General features: G+C 53.9%; 1 protein-coding gene across 7 annotated transcripts in view; it reads left to right on the top strand.

The window, feature by feature from the left end:
* The window catches only part of CAPN15 (calpain 15), a 56,029-nt gene that overhangs the window by 14,427 nt on the left and 17,964 nt on the right, over positions 1 to 23,638 (top strand). For 3 of the 7 annotated variants that reach the window (XM_069870083.1, XM_069870081.1, XM_069870085.1), the window contains one exon: positions 2,001 to 2,320. The exons of 2 other annotated variants lie outside the window; for them this stretch is intronic. In XM_069870083.1, coding sequence (XP_069726184.1) covers positions 2,145 to 2,320 — 176 coding nt within the window. In that variant the 5' untranslated portion in view covers positions 2,001 to 2,144. Of the gene's footprint in view, positions 1 to 444; positions 573 to 2,000; positions 2,321 to 23,638 lie in introns of those variants that run through there. 2 more of the 7 variants (XM_069870082.1, XM_069870084.1) reach the window with 2 other exon arrangements.

The following is a 23,638-nucleotide window of genomic DNA, read 5'->3' as shown; positions in this document are numbered from 1 at the left end:
TTTAATTGCCCCTTCCCTTGCTGGAACGCAGTTTTCACTCTCACCTTTACTTTTTGCAGACTCTTCATTTGCTTAGTGTTGGCCAGAGGCATTTTCCAGTGCAGTGTGGTGAGCACGCTGAGCTGTAACGCTGCTGCTCCTCCTGCTTTCCAACAGGTTCGCCCTCTCCACTCCTTGGGCCAACATTCCCTCTAAATATCGTTCCTTGGCTGCTCTCGCCTGGCGTGAGGTGACCCTGAAGGAAAGGATTTACTGCTTTGCCTGGAGAAATCCGATTTCAGGCAGTGCTCGCAGCAGCACCCTTAGACCAGACAGCCTTGGCGATCCTGACGACTTAGCTGGGTTATCCTCCCCCTATTTATAGATCTTGTCCTTTCCCCAGCTCCACCCACCGTGGGGTTTTGCTTTAAAGCAGGAATCCCAGCCTATCCTCTCCCTGCCGAGCGTTTGCGTGGAGCTGCCACCTCCAACTCCCTGGTGCAGCCCTGGCGGAGGAGGATGGGCCGAGACCCCAGCGATGCATCGGGTGCCGGCAGTAGCGTGGGCAGCAGGCATGTCTCTCGCCTCTTTTGGTGAGCTCAAACTGGCGTTTCTGTGTGTAGGAGGAGGAAGCAAAGGGTTCTGCTTTTCCAGCTTGACAGCCAGCTGAGGAAGCGGCCTCAAATCAGCCTGTTGAATTGCTTGCTTTGGCAGTTTAGCATCCTGCCTTCTGTCTTGCTCTTGCCTTTATTTATTGACTCTCTTTATAATCATGGTAGAAACCAAGTCTTGAGGTGAGAGACTGAATTTGTTCTTCTAGCAGCCCCTCAGTTGCATCCACTGTGCCTTCGCTGCTGCTGGAGCACGCGTGGCACTCGCTGCGGCAGAGCCGTCGAGGGATGCAGCAGGAAGGGCAGAGGCACCGTAGGTGCGGGACAACCGATGGCTCCGGCTAGACTTGAGCTGGCAGCCCTTGGGAATCCTCTTTTCCCTTGCATCGCAGGGCTTTCCTTTAGCCAAAAAATCAGATTTGGTACAAATTAACTGCTTGAACTGTGGGAAATGAGCGGGAAGCACCTGGGATCCATTCTGGCTGGATCTGAAGTCTTGCTGTTAGCAGGGGGTGGGGAGTGGCATTGGCTGGGGTGCAGGAGTTAGACTTAAAATGTGGAAATCCAGGTAGGGAAAATTGTGTTCTTGAGTTGTATTTTGTTAGTGTGGGCTTCGCGGGTTACAGAGCAGTTGACATCCTCCGGCTGATGGCCTAATGCCGGCACATTCCGGGGTAAAGCTTGGAGCAAAACTGCTCCTCGAGCTGTTGCATTCGAGAGTCTGTTACCTATCAAGGCCTTTCTTGATCCCTCAGAACAATCCTGGGATTGAAAAACTGTGTTTTAGGAGTCTTTGTTTCAGCCTTTTTACTGCGCAAAGTAGTTTCTTCACAAAGGTCTTTCTGCAGTTCATTCATCTCTGTAAATCCCGGTGGGGAATTGAATCAGCTCAGCTGGGCTAATTTTTTTCTTCTTCCCCGTTTCTTCTTTTTTGCTCTGTCAAATGCTCCTTGATCCATTCCTCCAGACATGGATCCAGTTTGCTGTGCCTTTTTCCTTTAAGGAAAGGCACATATGTTAAAACTCCTTTGAATACTGGAGGCCACGAAATATTTCTGTGCCTGAACTGCGAGGATGCTCAAGGGATAAATTCTAAGAAGTGGGAAACAGAGAGAGGGAGAAGAGGAAGAATGGTCAAAGCCCTAAACCTCCTTCTGGGTGCAGGGGGATGCTCAGCATCAGCTAAGAATTGGTGTGAGCTGAAAGGAAGGATTTCGTTGCAAAAGCTGCATTCAGTGTAACAGCCCTTCCCATCTCAGTAAGCACTGGGATGAGGATCCTGGACAGAGCATGCATTTATAGGCTTCTAAAAATGGAGGAGTGTTACTTAAATCATACCTTTATCTTTCTCTTTTTCTTCCCTTTTGTTTCCCCCTTTCTTTTTTGTTTTTTTTTTCAACTCTGGATCAGAACCGCCCTCCCTTTCTCCAGGGTGCTGGGATCTTTACCGCAGCCCATGCCGCAGCGTCTCGCCTGTTCTGCCCGAGCTGCCCGTGCCGCTGGCTTGGACCTAACCTAGGATAAATCTCAGCGTGGCCCGGGTAGGGGGGAACCATGGGGAGCTCTGCCTCATCGCTGGCTGCAGAGACGGAGTCGGACCATGGCTTCGGGAGTGCGCCCTACCCGGGGCACCCAGCCGTGGGCTGGTATAGGAGTGGTCACAGTGGCCCCGTTTGGGAAAGTGCCCTTATAACGCGGCAGCATCAGCATTTACACCACCGGGTGCCAAGGTAAGGAGGAGGGGAAAGGAGCCTGCTCACCTGCTTACCTCTCAGCTTGAATCCGGGGCGCTGCATTTGGGAAAGAAGTTGCTTTGCATCCTGTTGGCTGTCAGGTCCTTTCAGCCAGAGGCTCGGTTCAGTTCCTCGTAAAGGCTAGAGCCAAATTCTAGCTGATTTGAGTGATGCTAAGCCACGTCCTTGCAGGGTTGCTGATGCCTTCTGTGGAATAGACTGCAGGACTCATCGCAGCTCTTCCTCGCTCACCGGAATGGTGAAGGTGGCTGCCTGGGAATGGGATCTCAGTTCCTTTAATAAGTTTGCCATGTTCTTGTGTCTCCTTCTGACCTTCCAGCTGCGCTGTGGGTACCACAGCTGAAGCGTGAACCCAGGTTGGTGGCAAAAGGTACCAAGAGCTTCTGAACTCCAAAGAGCAGGAGAAGCTGTTCTCATGCAAATGCAGTGAAAAAACGGATCCAGTGAAACTGGATCCAGGGGAAGGAAACACACCAAAACAGAATTACACTGAAAAAGAGCTCAGTGTTTCCAGCCCACTTTCTATCTCTCCTCAATGAACTGAGCACCTCAGCTGTGCCTCCGAGTCATTGCCTCTGCCCCTTCCCCGTCAGCCACTCACAGTGAGGAATTGTTCTTGCTGTTGGAGGGCTGGCGTCCTGCATTTGGTCTCTGACAGGCTGAGAGGTATGGCAAAAGCATCTAAAAACCTGCTGCCTGGAGGCTTGGCTGCAGAGGCTGCCGTGTTTTGTGCTGGGAGCCCTTGCCTCACGCCTGTGCTTCCTGGAGCCTGGCTGGGTGTGTGTGCTGGCTGAGCCTGTCTGGAGCCGCTGCTTTTTAGGAGTAGCTGCTTGCTTCCGAGTGTCCCGAGCTGCTGTGGGTCTCCTTGGGAAGCGTTTACTGTGATGGGCACGTAGTGTCTGTTTTATAGTCCTTGTTTCCTGCCTCACTGCTGCTGTGAGTCCCAGCCCGTCTGCTTCCCGGGGTCTGGTGCACAACTCCGGGAGACCTCAAGGCACACGATATCACGCTTTGCTCTTTGTGGCCGTGTCTGGGGTATCCTTGTTGAACTGATGGCAGTGTGAAACCTGTGAGCTGTTGTCTTTGCTCCCATCGTGGGCTGGAGCTCCTCGTGGTGCCAGGAGGCCTTTACCGAGGCTCTTCTGTGTGGTTCCCAAGAGCTGTCACTGGGCGCACCAGCCCCTGTGCCGGACCCACGGCTCTTGGTTGGTGCCCTGGGCTGGTTCCCTCTGGTTTAGAGCGATCCTGTGAGCAGAGCCGGGTCCTTCCACCAGGATTATTCCTTCTGGACTGCTGTTTTTTCCCTTGCTGTCTTGAAGAGTTGGGGAAGAAGGGCTGGATGGCTCCCAGGTGAATCCTGGGTATGGCAGCGCTGGCGCTGGGCACTGCAGAGGCTGCATCTCCGCAGGCTCGGGTGCGCTGGCTGGGATTGCTCCTGGTTCTGAATCTGGAGGTTGGAAGGGCCTGAGAAGCTGAGTGGGATCTTGACACGAGGCAATACATTTCCTGAACACCCAGCCTTGTTGGTGGAGCGGATGCAGGGGCAAGAACAGGAACTGCCGGGCTCGGAGCAGATAAAGCCGGCGTCCTGTTAGGATGGGAGCGGGTTTCTGATAATTGTGTATTTCCCCTGCTAAAGGGAGATGAGAACTCATCCTGGCTAAGAGCCTCATGGTTCCCGGAGACAGGAAAATCACTGGCCATGATTCACTGAGCAGCGAATTGCGTGGGAAGAGCCTGCTTTAGGCAGTGATTATGGAAGCGGGTTCAAAAGACCCGTTGAGATCAGCCAGGCTGTCAGGCATCCCAGTGCCTACGGTTCCCACGGCGAGATGGGTAAAACAGGGGGAAGGCGCAGCGGATGATGGGTCTCCAGAGGGGAACAGATAATTTTTTAAAGGAATATATTTAAGTCAGCTAATAGAACAAGTCAGGGAAAGCACCTCTGCCTCTGCGTGTCCTCGTACCTGGAGTCCTGTAGTGCGGGAAGGAAGTGGAGTACAGGGGAGTCAATTTGAGGCTGGACGGGAGTTCTGGGATAGACTTTGCTTTTCCTGCTGATTTCCTGTCCCTGCCTGCAGCCACCTTCGGAGCTGATAGTGCTTTGGCTGCTCTAACAGGGCACAGAGCCAAGCCTGCCCTGCTCTGGCTGCGGGATGAGCGCAGACCTTCCTTGGCAGGAAAAAAAGGCTGCGAGTGCTTCATGAGTGACTTTGGTCTGTACTTGATGGGGCGTTTGGGGGAGGCTTTCCTCATGGTGGGGCAAGAATGAGGGAAGAAATCAGTTCTCTTTGGCTTTCAAGATCTTAGAAGCTGCATTGTCTCCTGTTGCCTGGATGAGGCTGGTGAGCTGGAGTTCCCTCTCTGCTGAAGACAGGTTGGCATGAGGGAGGGCAAAAATGGTCTTCATGGTAGAAGCAATGGATTTGGGACATCCAGAGCTGAGTCCCTGGTCTCTTCTGGATCAGGCCACGCAGTCTCTCTCCATGCATCACCTTTGAAACAGGAGCATATCCCTACCCTTCCTAGCTTGCTGGGAGGACACAGCTCCTGCAGGACCAGAGGAACCGTGTTGTGTTCATGTTAGTTAAAGGGATTTTATTGCTGAACGCTCTGCTTAGGGCAAAGGTGTTTTAGATGCATCCTTGGTAGGTGAGTGTAGCCAAATTCTGACTCAGTTACAAGTCCCCTTGAGCTCTGTGGTGCTTAAAGGTGGTGGCCTGGGCAGATGTTGGATGGGAGTGCTTGTCTGAGCCTGCAGACCCATCACATCCGAGCTTCCTGACGTACCGAACCCTTGTGACGCTGGGAGCAGCAGGGTGCAGTGCCCCGAGCCCGGCTGCCAGCACAGGATGGTGCTCTGCTGCTGCTCTAGGTGAATGATTTTGAGCTGTGGGCTCATGGTGGCTTCTTCTGCTGCTGCTGGAAGTTGCAGCTCTTCAGCGCTCATCCTTCCACCTCTGTAAGGTGTTCGGAGGGAGTTAAGGCACTGAACAGTCTTCTTGATGAGATTTAAAGGAGTGTTTCTGTTTACCTGGCATTCATGAAGAGCGACAACAGAGTCCTGTCCTGGTCAGATTCTTGACGAGACCCAGAGATAAATGGCATCTTGAAGGGACTATTGGAGAGATGGGGCTCTTCCTGGCTGTGTTGCCGTGGCCCTTTCAGCGAGGCTGCTGCCAGAGCAGTGTGTTAGCATGAGGTGGGTGGGCTGGGAGTGCTCTGGAGTTGCAAAGCGCTTTGGTGTCTTGTGGAGAGCTCACAGGGCTAAGAATTGCTTGAGGTTGCTCCATTCAGGAGAGGCTTTTTGGGGAAAGCATTGCAAGGTCTGCACAGCCGAATCAGAGCATCCCTGCCCACCACTTGGTCTGGCTGAGGCTCTCTGAGCTCCTTCCTTTTCCAGAGAATGCACATTTTCTGAGTTTCCCACAGCGTTCTGCAAAGGCTTTGTGTTCTTCTGTACCAGCCTCCTCAGGAATAAACACCCCTGGGTCTCAGTGGCTGGGGAGGGAGGAACAGGCTCTTTTTTTTAATGCTAAAAATGTAGAAATCGCTCTGCTTCTAAAGGGAAGCGAGGAGACCTGAGTTTGTTGTTGGCAGCCAGTGGGAGGGCTGTACCCCCTACCCTGCTCCCCTGAAAAAACACTGAATGCTGGAGAGAAACCCAGCGTTCAGTGGTGTTTGTGAACCCCATGGCTTCCATGTGTGAGAAGAAGCAAGTCAGAACTGCTGGGTAGCATTGTTGAATGATAGAATGTCCTGAGTTGGAGGGGACCCACAAAGACCATCGAGTACAGCTCCTGTCCCTGCACAGGACACCCCAACATTCACACCACGGGGCTGAGGGCCTTGGCCAAACACTTCTGGAATATTGTCAGGTTTGGTGCCGTGACTGCTCCCCTGGGAGCTGTTCCAGGGCTCCACCACCCTCTGGGGGAAGAACCTGCTCCTAATGTCCAACCTAACCCTCCCCTGGCATCTTCCTGCCATTCCCGTGGGTCCTGGCATTAGTCACCAGGGCCATTGGTCACCACCCTGATCCAGTGGGAGGTGTGCTGCCCATGGCAGGGAGTTGAGACTGGATGGGCTTTTAAGGTCCCTTCCCACCCAAACCATTCTGTGATTCTGTTCTGTGGTTCTGTGATGCTGGTGGCTCTGGGCTGCGACTGATGCATTTTGGAACTGGAGAGGGGAATGGAGGAGGGCTGCAGCCTCTCTCCACCCTACTTCCCCCAGGCCCGACCCCATGCTGTCCATGGCACACGTTGATCCCATCTCAGCTGGAGATTGGTGCTTGTTCGTGGAGGAGATGGAGGGGAGCATGCACGGAATGAGCCCTTTGTTCCCCCTGGGTGGCACAGCCCCTGGTGCAGCTGCCCCAACAGAAGGGCGCTTGTTCAGGGGACACAAAGGGGACAGAGGAGCTGTGGTTGATGCTGCTTGTGTGGGGCCAGCTGGGGTTGCGTCCATCTGTCCCGTCCTAGGGATCCACAGCCTGCCTGGTAGCTGTGCCTCATCGGCCGCTCTCCTCCTCAAACTGCCCTGGGCGTGTGTTGGAATTGGGAACCTTCCTGTCCTTCTCCCCCTGCTGCTCCTGCCTTCCCGCTCTGCCTGGTGCTGGCGAGGCACCAGGATTGCAGCCGGCAGCCCGTGCCAGCCGGTGCATCTGCAGCATCCGTGCCCATAAACATGGCTGAATCCCTGCGAGGTGCTGAAGGTCACCGTGAGGAGGGGTGAAGAACTGATCTGAAGAGAAAGAAGCTGCTCCTGTGTTACAGATGGCATTTATGAGGCTGCAGCAGGACAATCAAACCAGAAGGAAGCTTGTAGTGAAGTGTGAACGCAGCCTGCAGCCCTTCTGGATGCCGTGGGACAACCAGCAGGAGCATCAGGGCAGTGCATGGGGAGAGGATGGGAGTTTGGGCTGCAGGTGCTCAAAGGCTGCCAAGGTGGCAGCTTGCTGTGAGCTGGAGGGGCCTCACCTGCCCTTGCCCTGAACAGCTCTGAGCGTAGCTTTGTCTCCAGATACGCAGGCTCAAGCCCTGCTGCTCCCCATGCTCAGAGTGGCGTCGCAGGCTGGGGCTTCTGCTCTCGGAGTGTTGCAGATTCACTGGAGCACCTTCCACTGGATCAGGGGCTCCAAGCCCCATCCAACCTGGCCTTGAACACCTCCAGGGATGGGGCAGCCTGGGCCAGGGCCTCCCCACCTTCACAGCTTAACATTTCTTCCCAAGATCTCATCGCAATCTCCCCTCTTCTGGGTGAAAACCATTCTCCCTTGCTCTGTACCTGTACCTGGATCTACCTGTTCCCTGATCCAGAGCCCCTCCCCAGCTTTTCTGGAGCCCCTTTCAGCACTGAAAGCTGCTCTAAGGTCTCCCTGCAGCCTTCTCTCCTCCAGGCTGAACAACCCAGACTTTCTCAGCTTGTCCTCATACAGGAGGAGCTCCAGCCTTCGCATCATCTTCATGGCCTCCTCTGGACTCGCTCAAACTCCTGATCTAGCAGAGCTTGCCACAATGGGCTGGTTTCTTTGAGTTGTGTTTTCTACAGCAAAGGTTTAGCTGCTTTGCATCCTCTGCTGTGGGCCCTGCAGTGCTGGTGCGGTGACGCAGCGGGGAGGGCACGGTGGCTGACAGGGCCCATCTGTCTTGTGCGGCGCCGCTCTGCTGCAGGAAGGGCACGCGTGCTCCTTCTCTCCATCCCACGTCCGTGGGTTCGCAGTGCTGTCCTTGAGGAGCCTGTGGTGAGGTTACCCAAGAGCTGTTGGGGAGAACGTGTGTGACTTGCAGAGGTTCAGGAGCTTTAAATGAGAGCAGGAGCTGCCCTCCTTGGGAGGAAGTGCTGTGCCCTGCTGCAGGGATGCTGAGCTGTTTGAGGAGCCCTGGTGTGTCCTCTGTGGGTTTGCTGTGATGGCAGGATGCTTCTCTGTGGCACGCAGACATGTGAAGGTTAATTGCAAGTGCTCAAGCCAGGAGCATCCTCTGGATTCCAGCTGTCCAAGCACTAACTTCAGAATGTGTCAGCTTTATGAGGCAGTAAACAGTGCTACGGGCTGAGCTACTAAGTCCCAAGCCCTCCTGGGTGCAGGATAACCTCTAGGGGCTTCCCTGGGAGTTCCTGCCTGCTGCCCGTGCCAGGAATTGATTGCACATGTTGTTGGCTCAGTGAAGGTGGCAGCAGCCCTAGAGCACGGAGCCTGAGCAGAAGGAGCAGGCTGGGGTGCTCAGTGGTGGCGGGGCTCAGCCTGCCCGAGGACAGCTTTGTGCTGCTCTGCTCCTGGCCCTTACAGCTCCTTGTAAACCACCCGTCCGCTTTGCCACCTCCGGGAAGCTAGAGAAGCCAAACAGCCACCGTTTACAAAGCACAGGGTGACAGGGAGCAGGACAAGGGGCAATGGCCTCAAGCTCCACCAGAGGAGGTTCAGGCTGGACGTTAGGAAAAAAATTTTCACGGAAAGGGTCATTGGGCACTGGCAGAGGCTGCCCAGGAAGGGGGTTGAGTCACCTTCCCTGGAGGGGTTTAAGAGACGGGTGGACGAGGTGCTGAGGGACATGGTTTAGTGATTGGTGGGAATGGTTGGACTTGATCTGGTGGGTCCTTTCCAACCTGGTGGTTCTCTGATTCTGTGATTCTATGAATCCATGACCATGTGTGTGTTCCTGTGCTGAACCTTTGTTTGATGGGGTGGTGGGAGCAGGGTGGGCTTCTGGTGTGGTGCCATGCTCTTGTGTCCTCCTGGAGCTCCTAGGTTTGTCAATGGTGTCCTGGTGGGTGATCTGTGGTGGGGCAGTCACCTACCTGGTGGCCCCAAAGGCCTTCTGAGGGCTGACCTTCACGTGGTGCTAGTGGAAGGTGCCAGTGGGGATTGTGGCATGCGGAAAGAGCCCGTCTCCCAGATTGCACAGGATGCTGTTGTCACTGAGTGCACGGGTCTGGGGCTGCTCTGCACAGACAGGACTGTTTGGTGCTGAAGGCTGGCACGGGGCTGTCCTCAAGGCCACCAGCACAAGGCAATGGAGATGACGAGCAGGCTCTGCAGGACGAAACGCTTAGGCAGAGCACAGTCAGATCAGCAGGTTTTATCTGCTGACCTCCTTGGAAACTGCTGATGATTGTCCCCTCTGAAGTGCAGGCCCATGAGAAAAGAGAAGTGACCTTTGGAGGTCAGCAGATGGATCTCTTGCTGTTGGTTGCAGGATCCTGGCTTCTCCCTGGCAAGAAGGAGCTGGGCTCTCCTGCTGGCTGGAGCACCACAGGAAGGTCCTTTGGCAGCGAGGCTCAAGAACTTCCCTGGTGGGACTGGGATTCTGGCCTCGCATTAAATGCCCTGGAGTGGTTTCTGTAATGAGGTGTGAGTCCTGGGGGCCTGGCTGTGTCCTAAGCATCGGGGCTGCCATGGTGGTGGAAGGCCCGTGTCTCCTTGGATGTGGTTCTGGATTTGCTCCATGGTTCCAGGAGTCCAGGACCAAGCAGCTGGCTCAGGGCCGGGTGGGTTCCCCAGTGTCAAGAGGTTTTGCGTTTGATTTTTGAAGGTTGTGTGTCAGTATCCCATCCTGCAGGGTAGAGCCAGGCTTCCTCAAGAGCTCCAGGGGCTCTGCCCTGTCCTTGGCTCAGAGGAGGGGCTGGGGGTCTTGGTGGGGGAATCCTGTGCCTCTTTGCACGTGCAGGGATTCTGTGACTCCAGCCTTGTTCCTGCGGATCCACTATGCAGAACTGGCAACCCCTGGAGGAGTAGGAGGTAATTTAGCTCCCCTCTAGCCTTGGCAGGAATGATGTTTAACCAGTGCTAGAATGAGAAGGTAGAAGGCAGGGCAGGATGCTTGGGGTAGGGGTGTCCATTTTTCTGCCCTCTGAAGCCTTGGTGGCTGCAGAGTGGAAGTTGTGGGAGCATCCACCAGTCTGCGATGTCCTGGACCCTTTGTGCCATCCTCTGCCTGCTGTATTTATTGAGCCTAATGCTTCAGCCACTGCAGGGATAGATGGGTCTCTATCAACCATACCCTGCGTGTCTCCCTGTGAAGTGAGCCCAGGTATCCACGTCACAGGCACCAAAGGCTGGAAATGCAGGGTGATTTATTCAATGCAGATGTGAGAGATTGGAGCAGGCAGCTTTGGAGCTGTGGTGTTGCTCCTGGTCTATTTTCCCTCCCTCTTCTTTCGTTCTCTCTTTCTCTTCCCCCACCGCTCTTCCAATTTTATTTTAACAGCACTAGAAATTGCAGCATAAATCTTAGCCGATCAGCAGTTTGGGCTGATGGCCACCAGTAAATCTCCTCTTCCAGCCTCCCCACACGAGAGGGAGGTTGCAGTGGGAGTGAGGGGCTGTGGGTGAGCCCTAAGCGTGCCTGGTTTACAGCCCCAGCAGGTTTTCCTGGCTCTTTCCAGTTACGGGGCTGTAAAATGTTTGGCCTCAGTCCCACATCTCTCCAGTCCTGGGAAACAGAAAGATTCTTCTCCCAGCCCAGCCTCCAATGCTTTGGGAAACAGCCTCAAACATGGGACAGGAGGGATGCTCAAACATGGGATAGGAGGGATGTTAGCATGAGTTGCCAAAGCTGTTTTTGGGATGTGTGACATCTGAAGTTGTTCTTTGTTCTTAAAGACAGAAGAAGGTGGTTTTCATCCAGGCAAGCAGACCTGGTGAGACTCTGTTTGACTTGATCCCTGGCTCTGGTGAAGTCCTGGAGACTGGACCTTCACCTGGTTAGAAGGAGCAGCTGTTGTAGAAGGGGGGTGGGATTCCTGCTGATCTCCTGGGCAGGTACAGATCTCCTTGCTAGCACTGAAGGACCGAGTGTGGTATAGGTGAGGGTCTAGAAACATTCACAGCCCTTGGTCTGATGTTTACAGACAGAGGTGTCCTGTGCTCTGCTACAGCCAGGCAGGGTCTGCGTGCTCCGAGGTCCTGGCAGCTCTAAATCCTGGGCTGGGATGTATGTTTTGTTCTCTTAAGATTCCCCCTACGTACACACGCAAACCCTTTCAGTGCAGTCATGAACCATATGCCCTTGTTATTGAGCTAGAATAAAAAAAGTTGGAAAAGCTTCCCAGGAGCATCTGGAACTTCCTGACCTGTGGAAAATCAGCAGTGGAGGGAGCTGTGTGTGTAGTGGAGAGCAGGGAGACAGCCCCTAAAGGCAATGTCAGCGGAAAAAGAGGAGTGTCTGAGTCTTTCATCCTCCTGGCAGTGCTCGGATGCAACTCCAGCTGCTTTCTATTCTGGGATGCAGTGAGCCTATGCTCCCACACTCGCTTGTTACCACTTGCAAAGTCATTCCCAGTTCTGTCCAGAACCTCTCCAGCTGCTTTGTGGAAAGAGGGAATCTGGCAGCCAGGCAGTCGTTGCAAGTTGAGGAGGACACAGCCATGTCTGAGCAATTGCTGGAGACCAAATGGGCACTGGAGACACAGTGCTTCCAGAGGGAGATTCTGTGCTGCTTGGTTGTTCTCTTGGCTAATCCAGACACCTGGCATCCCAGATCCTTCTTGTCACATGTCCTCTATGAGTTAAGAGCTTTTATTTCCTGGACTGAATGCTCCCCAGCCAGCTTGAACTTCACTTACAAGTTCAAGATGCAAACATGAACATCCCACCTGTGCCACGTTGCTGGATGCTCCTTAGGGTCTGGAGCACAAGCCTTAGGAGGAGCAGCTGACAGACCTGGGGCTCTTTAGCCTGGAGAATAGGGGGCTCAGGGGAGACCTCATCCCACTCTACAAGTACTTGAAAGGAGGCTTGAGTGAGGTGGGTGTTAGTCTCTTCTCCCAAGAGGCAAGTCATAGGATGAGAGGAGACAACCTCAAGTTGTGCCAGGGAAGGTTTAGATTGGATATTAGGAAAAATTGTTTACTGACAGAGTGGTGAAGCCCTGGCAGAAGCTGCCCAGGGCTGAGGGGGAGTCTGCATCCCTGGAGGGGTTCAAGAAGTGTGTGGCCATGGCACTTGGGGACATGACATAGCCCACGTGCTAGGGTTGGTCTGATGGTTGGACTGGATGGGCTTAGAGAGCTTTTCCAGCCTTAATGTTCTATGATTAAGGCACCGTCTCATCCCAGAAGCATTTGTGCTGGAATGATCAACTGCTTTTGAGGCTGAAGGGTTGATGTGAACTCTCTGGAGAAGGGGGAGCTGTGTGTCCACTGTGTGGAGCCCCGGCTGTGGAGGACACGTGGCGATAGCTGGTGAGCACACACGCTGCTGGCCTCCCACCAGCATCCTAGTGGGATTGGCAGGTACCTTTTGCAGCCTGGTCGTTCTGGGTTGTCGGATCATCTCCCTCTGAGAGTGATGTGTGCATCACTTGACTGCCGGTGCCCTCCCCTGTGCGCTCTGGTGCGTAAGCCTCGCTGTGGGACACCGGCTCTGACAGGAAGGGCCTTTCCTGCTGCAGGCTTTCACCCTTTGTCAGAATAAATTGCTTCTTCCTCCTGTGGTGGGGAGGAGACGCTGCTCGTTGGCCTGAGTCTGAACAGCATCTGAGGCGGCTTCTCCCCATCTTGGTCTTCCTCCCCCCAAGCCTGTGAGGAAAGTAGAGCCTGCTGGCTGCAGCGCGGCAACAGGCTCCAAATCCATGGCTGATGTAGCCACACAGCTTGTGTGGTGGATCCTTGTTGGACGTGCACGAAACATTTGGTGTAGAGATGGGCACCTCGTGCTACGAAGGAGCTCTGACCCCTCATGAAGGGCTTCTTGTAGCTCGTGTTCTGCATTGAGGCGCTCCCGCACCTGGAAGCAGCCTCCTGGGGAAGAGGTTAAAGAAACCTCTGTCTCGGGGAACGTGGCTTTTGTTTCTAAACAAGGACTCTCTGCCCAGGGGTGGGAGGTGATTCCAGGCTGCAGGTGTTGGAGGACAGGTGACGCTGCCAGCATCAGCGTGGTTGGGACTTCGCTTGTCCTCCCTGGTCCCTGCTGGGTGTGTGGTGGGACCGATGGTGTTCTGTATGTCCTGATGTTGCTGGGGACGCGTTTGCTCTGTAAGAGAATCATAAAATCGTAGAATCACTAGGTTGGAAAGGACCCCCAGGATCATCGAGTCCAACCATTCCCATCAATCACTAAACCATGTCCCTCAGCACCTCATCCACCCGTCCCTTAAACCCCTCCAGGGAAGGTGACTCAACCCCCTCCCTGGGCAGCCTCTGCCAGTGCCCAATTGATGGTGGACACAGCAGCCAGGTTGGCGGACATTGCTTCTCCCGTGACCGTAACCTGTTTGGCCTCTGACAGTAGCCTGTCTCGCTGCCTGGCAGCCGCACGGCTGATCTCCTCACCCTGAGTCACCTTTTCTTTAGTCCTTCTGTGTTACTTACTGCGGAAGGTAGTGACCAGGATTGACCCTTCATGGGTGCTTCAGAAGTGTTTTGAGCCACCTCAGGGCAGGGGAGGATTTATCAGCCAGTCAGGGAATGATTAAATAAGTTTTTGGAGCCCTTGCCCTTCCTTCCTAACCATGGGGATCTCGTCAGGGTTTGAAATTCCTCGTCCTTTCCTGCAGAAGAGTTTAGGCTTCTCCACATGTGAATAACTGCAAACTCCCTCCTGCTGGAACCAGGGAAGTGTGACTGCAGTGCACATTCATACTAAACCTGTTCTCAGTTTTGAGCCCCTCATTACAAGAAGGACATTGAGGTCCTGGAGTGTGTCCAGGGAAGGGCAGTGAGGCTGGTGAAGGGGCTGGAGAACAAGTCTTACGAGCAGCGGCTGAGGAACCCGGGGCTCTTTAGCCAAGAGAGGAGGAGGCTGAGGAGAGACCTCATCATTGTCTACAATGGCCTGAAAGGAGGTTGTAGAGAGGTGGGTGCTGGTCTCTTTGCCCAAGTGGCAGGTGATGGGATGAGAGGGAATGGCCTCAAGCTGTGCCAGGGCACGTTCAGATTGGACATCTGGAGGTGGCCGTGGGACTTGGCTTGGCAGCGGGTCGTTCTCATGAAAACTTGTCAAGAAAATATGAGGTTCGGGCAAAAATAATTGCTGTACTTAATTGTCGACTTTAAAACAGTAAATCTCAGCTTAGAACAACGTTTATTTATCAAAATGAGAACCATTAGCATTGTTGTCAACAAAACCCAAGTCTGTTTATCCTGGTTGCAGAGAATTCTGTACTCCTGACACTGGTGATCATAGATTCATAGGCTGGTTTGGGTTGGAAAGGACTGTAAAGCCCATCTGGTTCCAACCTCCCTGCCATGGGCAGGGACACCTCCCAATGCTCAAAGCTCCATCCCACCTGGCCTTGGACACCTCCAGGGATGGAGCAGCCACCACTGCTCTGGGCAGCCTGGGCCAGGGCCTCCCCACCCTCACAGGAAATTTGCTCTTGGTAGGTTCAGATGTCCAAGGGATGTGGATTTCAGTCAAGGTCAGCATAGTGTAGTCAAAGTAAGGGAAGATATGGATCAAGGCTGTTGAGTTCATCACCACCTTGGGCCAAATCAGTGCATTAAAGATGTTCTCAAACCTGCTGAAGCACATCCAAGGTACAATGCTGGGCTGAGTTAGTGACACAGATTTTCCTCACCCATTGTAGTACTTGTGTGCAATTGAAGCTTGATATTTTTTGCTCCTAATTTCCCCAGGTACCCAAAAGACCAAGAAAATTGAGTACAGAGAAGGTCATTAAAGTGGTTGGTTCCAGAAGTGATGGCAATAGTAGTGCTGCACTAAATTGGTTTCTTTGAAGTGAACTGTGATTGCAACTGCAAAGATTCCCCATGCTTGCATGCAGGGAGGCAAGGTGAGGTTATTAATTATGACAGCAGGCTGGAATTGATCTTAATGAGCAACAGTGTGGGTTCTGAGGAGCTGAGGCTGCGCTGTGACTGTCCCCAGGGCTGGGGCTCCAGAGGGACCTTCCCAGGCTGTCCTCCTGCCAGCTGTGCTGCAGCAGCACTGGCCCATGTTCATCCAGTGCAGCTGGAACATAGCATGTTCCTCATGCCTCCATCCTTCTCTGGCGATGTTTTGTCTTCTACGCATGGAGGTTTGGTGCAGGGATCATGTTAAGGACTGGGGACTTTTGAAGAGGTCCCATTGCTGTTGTCCATCTTTTACTGGCATCCCAAAAACCGTGGTGCAGGGTGAGACAACGGGTCCCTCTCCAAAAGCTTGTGAATCCAGAGCTTGCAAACCCTCAGGACGTGTGAACAAAGCTAGAACTCAGGCTTTGCTGGCCTCCTTGAGATATTCCATCTGCTTCTTCCTTTCATATCCCCAGGGATTCTTCTGGTTGCCCTGGCAGAGGTTTGGGTAACCTGTTCATGAGTGAAGGAACCTTTGAGGACAATCCTGTCCCAGCACGCCTGTGCTGCACGGCGCTCCGCCAGCCAGACTGGTTTGCTTCTGAAAGCCAATATCTTACAACACCCCAGCAATTAAAGAGTATTAAAGGCTAATGATGTCTGTCCTGCTTCTCTCACAAGGCAGGCCCTCCAGATCCTGATTCTGCTTTGACTATTTCTCATGAAGAATGATAAAACTCTCTTGTCGTCAGTTCATCAGGTCAGGATAGTGCTGCCTGCGTGTCCTGAAGCCTTAGACGAAAGCCAGCGTGAGGCGTGCTCCTTGCCGATGTGTTGCTTTGTGTTCTTGCAGCAGCGATGGGCCTGCAACTCCAGCGACCACGTATTCAGATGGGCAGATCCCTTCAAAGGGGCTGCTTCTTCTCTCCTTTCCCTGGGCCAAACAGCCAGAGATGTCATCTGGGAAGAAGACTTCCCAAGCGATCGCGGTCTCCTCAGCGTCCTTCCTTCCTCACAGCCAGGCTTTGGTGTGCATTCCACGAGCATTCAGGGTGCTCCCGTTCCAACTTCTGTCCTCCCACACGGCTCTTGACAGGTTCCTTGAGGCTTCTTCATGGCCAGCCAAGGGTCGAGGAGCATTCTTTGTCAGCAGTTGCACTCAGAGGATTACTTTGGCAGTCCTTTCTTCCTGTCCTACAGAACAATATCCCCTCTCAACCACAACACCTGTCTTTCTTGAGACAGGCTAGCCCTGTCTTTGGGGAGGTGACAGCAAAGGAAACTGCAGGGAAAGCTGCAGTTTGAGAGCATGTCCTGTGGTTTTGTTGGCCACCACACAAATATACAGCTGAATGAACTCCGTCCAGCTGGGGCCAGGAGGCTTCTTCTTAAGCTTCTCAAGAGCAGAGTTCAGTTTTCCCCTGGGAACTTCTCATTAAAACTCGCAGCCTCTTTGCTCCCTAAGCTGGTGGGGCCCGTCGGAGCTGGTGGAGCTGTCTGGTGTGGGAGAAGTTGAAGCTAAATAGAAACTGCAAAAAACATCTCTTGAGGTTTGGTGCAAGGGGACCAAGAAATTCCCAGGAATTGGAGTGCATCATCAGCTTGGGAAACTCTTAGTGTCTATCCAGGCTTCTCAACACCTAGGGAAGGTTGTGCGGTGTTCATGGGTCTTTAATGGCCCTGTTGACTCTCAGGTGCTCACCTTGGTCTCCTGCTGCAGAATTTAGGGTTTTTGCCTCCCTCTGCTTTGGTGAGGATCATCCTTTGCCACTTTATTAAACAGAACAGACGCAGTTGTCCTGCTTTGACTCATTGCGAGTTGTTACCAGAGGGAAATGCTCTTTGCTGCATAAATGGAATTGTCCTACCCCAGTGCTTGGTGAGGAGGACAGGGAGTCTTGACCAGAGGAGGGCTTGGCATGGAAGTGAAATGGGCTGGTCCCTTGGCTGCTTTTCCTTCCTCTATCTAAGCAGGTTTCCTAGGAACTGGTTGACAGATTGTCCTGGATTGACTCTGGAGAGTGAGAGCAGATATAAATGTAGGATAAAGCTCTGGAGCACTCAAAAATTAATATTTCAGGATCAAGAAGTTATTTCATCTACTGCTTCAACAACAGGAGGAATTTGTGGTGTTGTAGACGATGTGGTTCCCTTCCACCAGACTGAAGGAACAAACAGCACGGTGCAACTGGGAGCTCAGACCGGGGCCCCAGCACCAGTCATAGAATCATAGAATCACCAGGTTGGAAAAGACGCACCGGATCATCGAGTCCAACCATTCCCATCAAGCACTAAACCACGTCCCTCAGCGCCTCGTCCACCCGTCCCTTGAACACCTCCAGGGAAGGTGACTCAACCCCCTCCCTGGGCAGCCTCTGCCAGTGCCCAGTGAGCCTTCCCGTGAAGAGATTTTTCCTAATGTCCAGCCTGAACCTCCCCTGGTGGAGCTTGAGGCCATTCCCTCTTGTCCTGTCCCCTGTCACTTGGGAGAAGAGCCCAGCTCCCTCCTCTCCACAACTTCCTTTCAGGTAGTTGTAGAGAACAATGAGGTCTTCCCTCAGCCTCCTCTTCTCCAGGATGAACCACCCCAGCTCTCTTAGCCGCTCCTCATAAGGCCTGTTTTCCAGCCCCTTCACCAGCTTCGTTGCTCTTCTCTGGACTCGCTCCAGAGCCTCAACATCCTTCTTGTGGTGAGAGGCCCAGAACTGAACACAGGATTCGAGGAGCGATCTCACCAGTGCCGAGTACAGAGGGAGAAGAACCTCCCTGGACCCGCTGGCCACACCGTTTCTGACCCAAGCCAAAATGCCATTGGCCTTCTTGGCCACCTGGGCCACTGCTGGCTCACGTTCAGTCGCTGTCAACCAACACCCCCAGGTCCTTCTCCTCCAGGCAGCTTTCCAGCCAGACTTCTCCTAGTCTGTAGCACTGCTCAGGGTTGTTGTGCCCCAAGTGCAGGACCTGGCGTTTGGCCTTGTTAAACCTCATCCCATTGGTCTCAGCCCAGTGGTCCAGCCTGTTCAGATCCCTTTGCAGAGCCTCCCTACCCTCCAGCAGATCCACACTTCCACCCAGCTTAGTGTCACCCGCAAACTTGGTAAGGGTGCACTCAATGCCTTCATCCAGGTCATTGATAAAGACATTGAACAGGGCTGGACCCAGCACTGAGAGTTGAAGTGGAGGGGTCAGGGTGCTGGAACACGTATTCCATGAGGAGAAAATGAGGGAGCTCAGCTCATTCGGGCTTTGGAGAAGGTCCACCAATACCTGTAGAGACATCATGCAGAAGACATAGCCAGACTCTTCGCAGCAGTGCATGGTGAGAGGACGGGAACAGCAGGCATAGGATGGAACAGGAATGGATCAAACTGGATGTGAGGAGAAACGCTTTTGCCCCAAGGAGAGTCAGTAAAGTTTGCTGCCCAGAGCAGTCTCCATGCTTGGAGGTTTGCAAGACCAGACCGTATAAACCTGAGCAACGTGATTGAAGCGACACGGCTTGGAGCAGGAGGTCCTTATGAGACCCTACTGAGGTCCCTGTGCCCCGAGTCATCCCAGGGTGCTCCGTGCTTGCCACTGCAGAGGTGGGGTACTGCTCTCCCAGGTGAGGGGTCCTGCAGGACCCTGTTTGGTGGACACCTTTGTGCCGGGGGCTGGTGATGGGACGTGAGCCCCCTCGGGTGAGAGTGAAGGGTTTCCCCACTGCTTCTGCCCTGGCTCAGCAGAGCTGTGCTGGGATAAAGCAGGAGAACAGGGCAAGGGGGCAGGGCCCTTGGGGTGCTTTATTTTTGCATCTCTCTGAGGTTGCGTGAGGGTCCCTGGTGTTGAAGCCTGGTTTATTTTCTCACCTCACTTCGGAGGAGCGGGAAAGGCAGGATTTGGAAGTACTGCACAGAGCTGGTGGCGTTTCTGTACCTTCAGGGTTTGCAAGTGTGAGTCAGAGGCTGTTTTTCTCCTATAGCAATTGGTAAGAAGCAGTGAGTCCCCGTTCCTGGCGTTCCTGCGTGGCTCTGCCAGTGCATCCGCTGCAGCCTCCCCTGGTCCAGCCTCCCAGCCCGTGCCTGGCTCTGCAAGAGTGAGTCAGCTCAGCCAACAGCACCTCCTTGCCCGGCACTCAGGACGCGGGGGCTGCCATCCCAGCCCACCTGCCCTCCTAACAGCGATGCCACGCGGTTCCTGACCTCCAGCCCCTCTTCTTGCCCAGCCCTGGATGTCTGTGGCTCGGCCAGCTCTGGCGATGGGGTAGGTCTGCGCAGGAGACGGCTCAGCACTCCTCTCGGGTCTGAGCAGGCTGTGCCAAGGGAAGAGGGAGTTACAGAGCAAGCAGCTGGATGGGAAGGAGGGAAGGGATTTACAGCTCGCAGACAATCGAGGCAGGGGTTTCTTTGAGGCTTTTTGTGATTTTTCTTTTTCATTCACAAAGTTCTAGTGCTGTTTCTTGTATTTGTCAAGCGAGGGTTGTGCACCAGTGCGTTCTGTGTCAGTGAGATGGGGGGTTGTGGGCTGCTGACTGGAATGATTGATTTGTATTTACCTGTTTATTTACTGCGGGAGCGAGCTGAAGCAGCGACTTTAAAGGCTTCTGCTGTTCTGAAGGAGTTTTATTTAGAGAAGCAGCCTGATTCTGCTGGTGTGAGTGACTGACACATGCTGCTGTCCGATGTGGGCTCTGCAGTGGAGCCCGGAATTTCTCGCTCCGGTGCCCAGGTCACCTCAAACCGTTTGCTTGGGCAGCCCAAGGGGCTTCTGACCAGGACTGGTGCCATCTCCCGCACTGGCGCTCGGCTGTGTGTCACCCGGCCCTGGCCCAGCACCAGCTCCCTGCCGGTGGGAAAGGCACAAACTGCAGGATTTGGGGCACTTCCCGGTCTCCCAGCCTGCCCTCTTCCTCCTGCCTGTCTTGCTTTGGTGAGGCTGCACAAAAGCCTTTGGTCTCAGGTGACACCCAGAGGTGGTGGAGATCCCTGACTAGTTTGATGGCTGCGTGGGAGCCAGGGCTCGTAGCAGCAGGATACACAGGAGAAGGGTATGATAGAATCATAGAATAATTAGTGTTGGAAAGGACCTCAAAGATCATCTAGTTCCAGCCCCACTGCGATGGACATGGATGTCCCACTAGATCAGGCTGCCCAAGCCACATCCAACCTGGCCTTGAACACCTGCAGGGACGGGGCAGCACAACTTCCCTTTGGCAACCTGTGCCAGTGTCTCACCACTCTCATGGTGAAGAAATTCTTCCTAATGTCTAGTCTACATCTGCCCTTCTACAGCTTATATCCATTCTCCCTTGTCCTATCACCACAAGCTTTATGAATAGCCCCTTCCCAGCTTTCTTGTAGGCCCCTTTCAGGTACTGGAAGGTCGCTATAAGATCTCCCCAGAGCCTTCTCTTCTCAAGGCTGAACAACCCCAACTCTCCCAGCCTGTCCTCGCAGGGAAGGTGCTTCAGCCCTCGGATCATCTTTGTAGCCTCCTCTGGACCCGTTCCAACAGTTCCATATCCTTCTTACATTGAAGATTCCAGAACTGGACACAATACTCCAGATGAGGTCTCACCAGAGAGGAACAGAGGGGCAGATTCCCCTCCCTCACCCTGCTGGCCACGCTGCTTTGGATGCAGCCCAGGGTACGATTGGCCTTCTGGGCTATGAGCACACGTTGCTGGCTCATGTCAAGCTTCTCATCGACCAGCACCTCAGTCCTTCTCCTCAGGGCAGCTCTCGATCACATCATCCCCCATTGTGTACTGAAAACAGGGATTGCCCCAACCCAGGTGTAGGACCTTGCACTTGGCTTTGTTGAACCTCATGAGGTTCTCACAGCCCCACTTCTCCAGGCTGCCCAGGTCCCTCTGGATGACATCCCGTCCTTCCGATGTGGCAACTGCACCACTCAGCTTGGTGTCATCTGCAAACTTGCTGAGGGTGCCCTCGATCTCACTGTCAATATCATTGATGAAGACATTAAACAGCACCGGTCCCAGTACGGACCCCTGAGGGACACCACTAGTCATGGATCTCTATCTGGACTTTGAGCCATTGACCATTACTCTCTGAATACGACCCTCCAACCAGTTTCTTATCCACCATACCATCCACCCATCAAATCCATAGCTCTCCGATGTAGAGAGGAGGATGTTGTGGAGGATGTGTCAAAGGCTTTACAGAGGCCTAGATAGATCACATCCATTTGTTTACCTGTGTCCACTGCTGTGGTCACCCCTTCATAAAAAGCCACTAAGGTGGTCATACAGGATTTGCCCCTGGTGAAGCTGTGCTGGCTGCCATTAATCACCTCCATGTCCCATCACTATCCCAAGGTGGGTTTGGAAGGTGACCAGCCTTCTTACCCCCTTCCCTGTCTTGTCCTAGCAGCTCTGCCCTGCTTCAGTTAGACGAAAGCTCCTGCACACAAGGGCTGTGAAGCTGGTGAAGGGCCTGGAGTTGCGAGGAGCAGCTGTGGGACCTGGAGCTGTTTGGCCTGGAGAAAAAGAGGCTGAGGGGAGACCTCATCACTATCTACAGCTGCCTGAAAAAAGGTGGGCGCTGGTCTCTTTTCCCATGTTACAAGTGATAGGACAAGAGGGAATGGCCTCAGGTTGTGCCAGGGCAGGTTCAGATTGGACATCAGGAAACATTTCTTCATGGAAAGGGTTGTCAAGCCCTGTCAGAGGCTGCCCAGGGATGTGTGGAGTCCCCATCCCTGGAGAGGTTTAAAAGACAGGGAGATAAGGTGCGCAGGGATCTGTTTCAGTAGTAGACAGGCATGGTTGGACTCAATGATCTCAAAGATCCTTTCCAACCAAGCAATTCTGTGTTGCTGCAGTGATGTTCACATCCCTTCTGGTGAAAGCCTTTCCCTGCAACCTCTGTGGTCTCAGAAAAAGTGTCCAGAGGGAAACAGCCGTGCAGGATTCTGGCAGCGTCCTTGGCATCCTCACCCCTCCAGGCAGAGCGAGCAGTGAGGTTCCCTGGGCCGTGCTCAGCACGCCAAAGCTCCCTGCTTGGTTGAGTGCCTTCTAGAGTCTTTTTTAAGTGTGAGAATTACATTCTGATTGCCAAGGTCAGTTCAGCCCTGCCAGCGTGGAGGTGTCCCCTGCCAGCCGATGTGTCCTGGCTCTGGTGGGAAGTGTGGGAAGCCCTGTCTGTGTCCCGGGAGGTGGAGCTGTATGGCTGCTGCCCTTCCCTGCATGTATCCAACAAGAGCCTTGACCAGGTCTAGGTTGGATGTGGCTTTGAGCCCCCTGATGCAGTGGGAGGTGTCCCTGTCCATGGGACATGGAACTGGATGGGCTTTGACATTCTTTCAAACTCAAACCTTTCTGTGATTCTGTGATCCCTGCTGCCAGCCCAGCTTGTGTCATCGTGCTCCCTGTAAAGTGTTCTTTTCCCAGGAAAAGCCCTTCTGTGGGTAACCTTGCCAGGTCACTATGAAGCGGCTGTTTTGAGTGGAGCTCCTCTCCTGCACGGGGAAGTGGCAAGGCGATGTTCGTCTCCGTTACATTTTCTGGGGCTGGAGTGCACATGTGTTACCGTACAGCAGATTGGCCACGTGAGTCGGTGATAGACACGACTTGTTACCTGATGGGAAAGGAGCGTGTTAGGCTTCACAGGGAGAAGTGTGGAGCTTAGACAGGCTCTGGTTGGGTTTCTCCTTCAGCCAGTTCGTTTTTGAGGTGGAGGTGTTGGTGTGGGACTGAAGCTGCTGCTGCCACCCACCATGTGCTGGTAGGGGTTGTGCTGTGTAAGGATGGACCAAGGGCCAGGGTTCAGTGCTTTCCTTCGAGCCTTGTGCCCTCTGGGATCTTTGGACCCTTAAATTACATCTGATGCTCCAGGAGGAGACTTGAATCATCGATCAGGCCTAGGCAGGAGCCTAGTGGCCCTGCCACTGCAGTGGGAGCTACAGACCTCGGAGGGGAGAGCTGGTGGCCTTTCTGGGAGACTTTTTGGTTTTCCTGAGAGCTGGCAGTGGAGGAGGTCAGGTAGATGGAAATCTCACTGCAAGGGACAGCGCTGGGAGTCGACTCTCGCAGTGTTGTGGAGAAGAGGGGATGGGAGGGGGACAGCGAGACTGGGCGTGCTCGCAGCTCCCCAAGGCTGGGACCAGAGCTCGGGGACAGCACATGCCATGGGAGGGCAGAGCACGGCCATGTCCTGATGCCCACGTCTCTTCCTGCAGCCTGGAGCTTGGATCACCTACCCGGCTGAATGAAACAGTGCTGCCTTCCCTGAGCCTGCAGCTCTGTGCTGATACTTCGCTAAGCGGGTCGGCCGCTGCGGCATGTCCCACTGTCCCCTTGTGTGGTTCTTCTGTTCTTCAGGTTATCCTGGTTTTTTCCTTTTCTCTACTGAGCAAGGACAAGGTGGTTTCTTTCCATGGTCCTCTGGTGGCATGGATAGAAGCTGTTGCCTGCTGGGCAGGAGTGTGGGTTCTGTGAGCAGCAGGAAGGCTGGAGGGTCCTGACCTTCGGTGAGCACTGCGGCATCCATGCTTGGGGGTGGAATTTTTGGAGCCAGTGCTCTCCATCCCGGTGTATGGTGAATAACAACA

Source organism: Phaenicophaeus curvirostris, chromosome 16, assembly GCF_032191515.1.
Source record: "Phaenicophaeus curvirostris isolate KB17595 chromosome 16, BPBGC_Pcur_1.0, whole genome shotgun sequence".
NCBI lineage: Eukaryota > Metazoa > Chordata > Aves > Cuculiformes > Cuculidae > Phaenicophaeus > Phaenicophaeus curvirostris.
The sequence above is the reverse complement of the archived record's forward strand: the minus strand, read 5'-3'. Positions and strand labels throughout refer to the sequence as shown.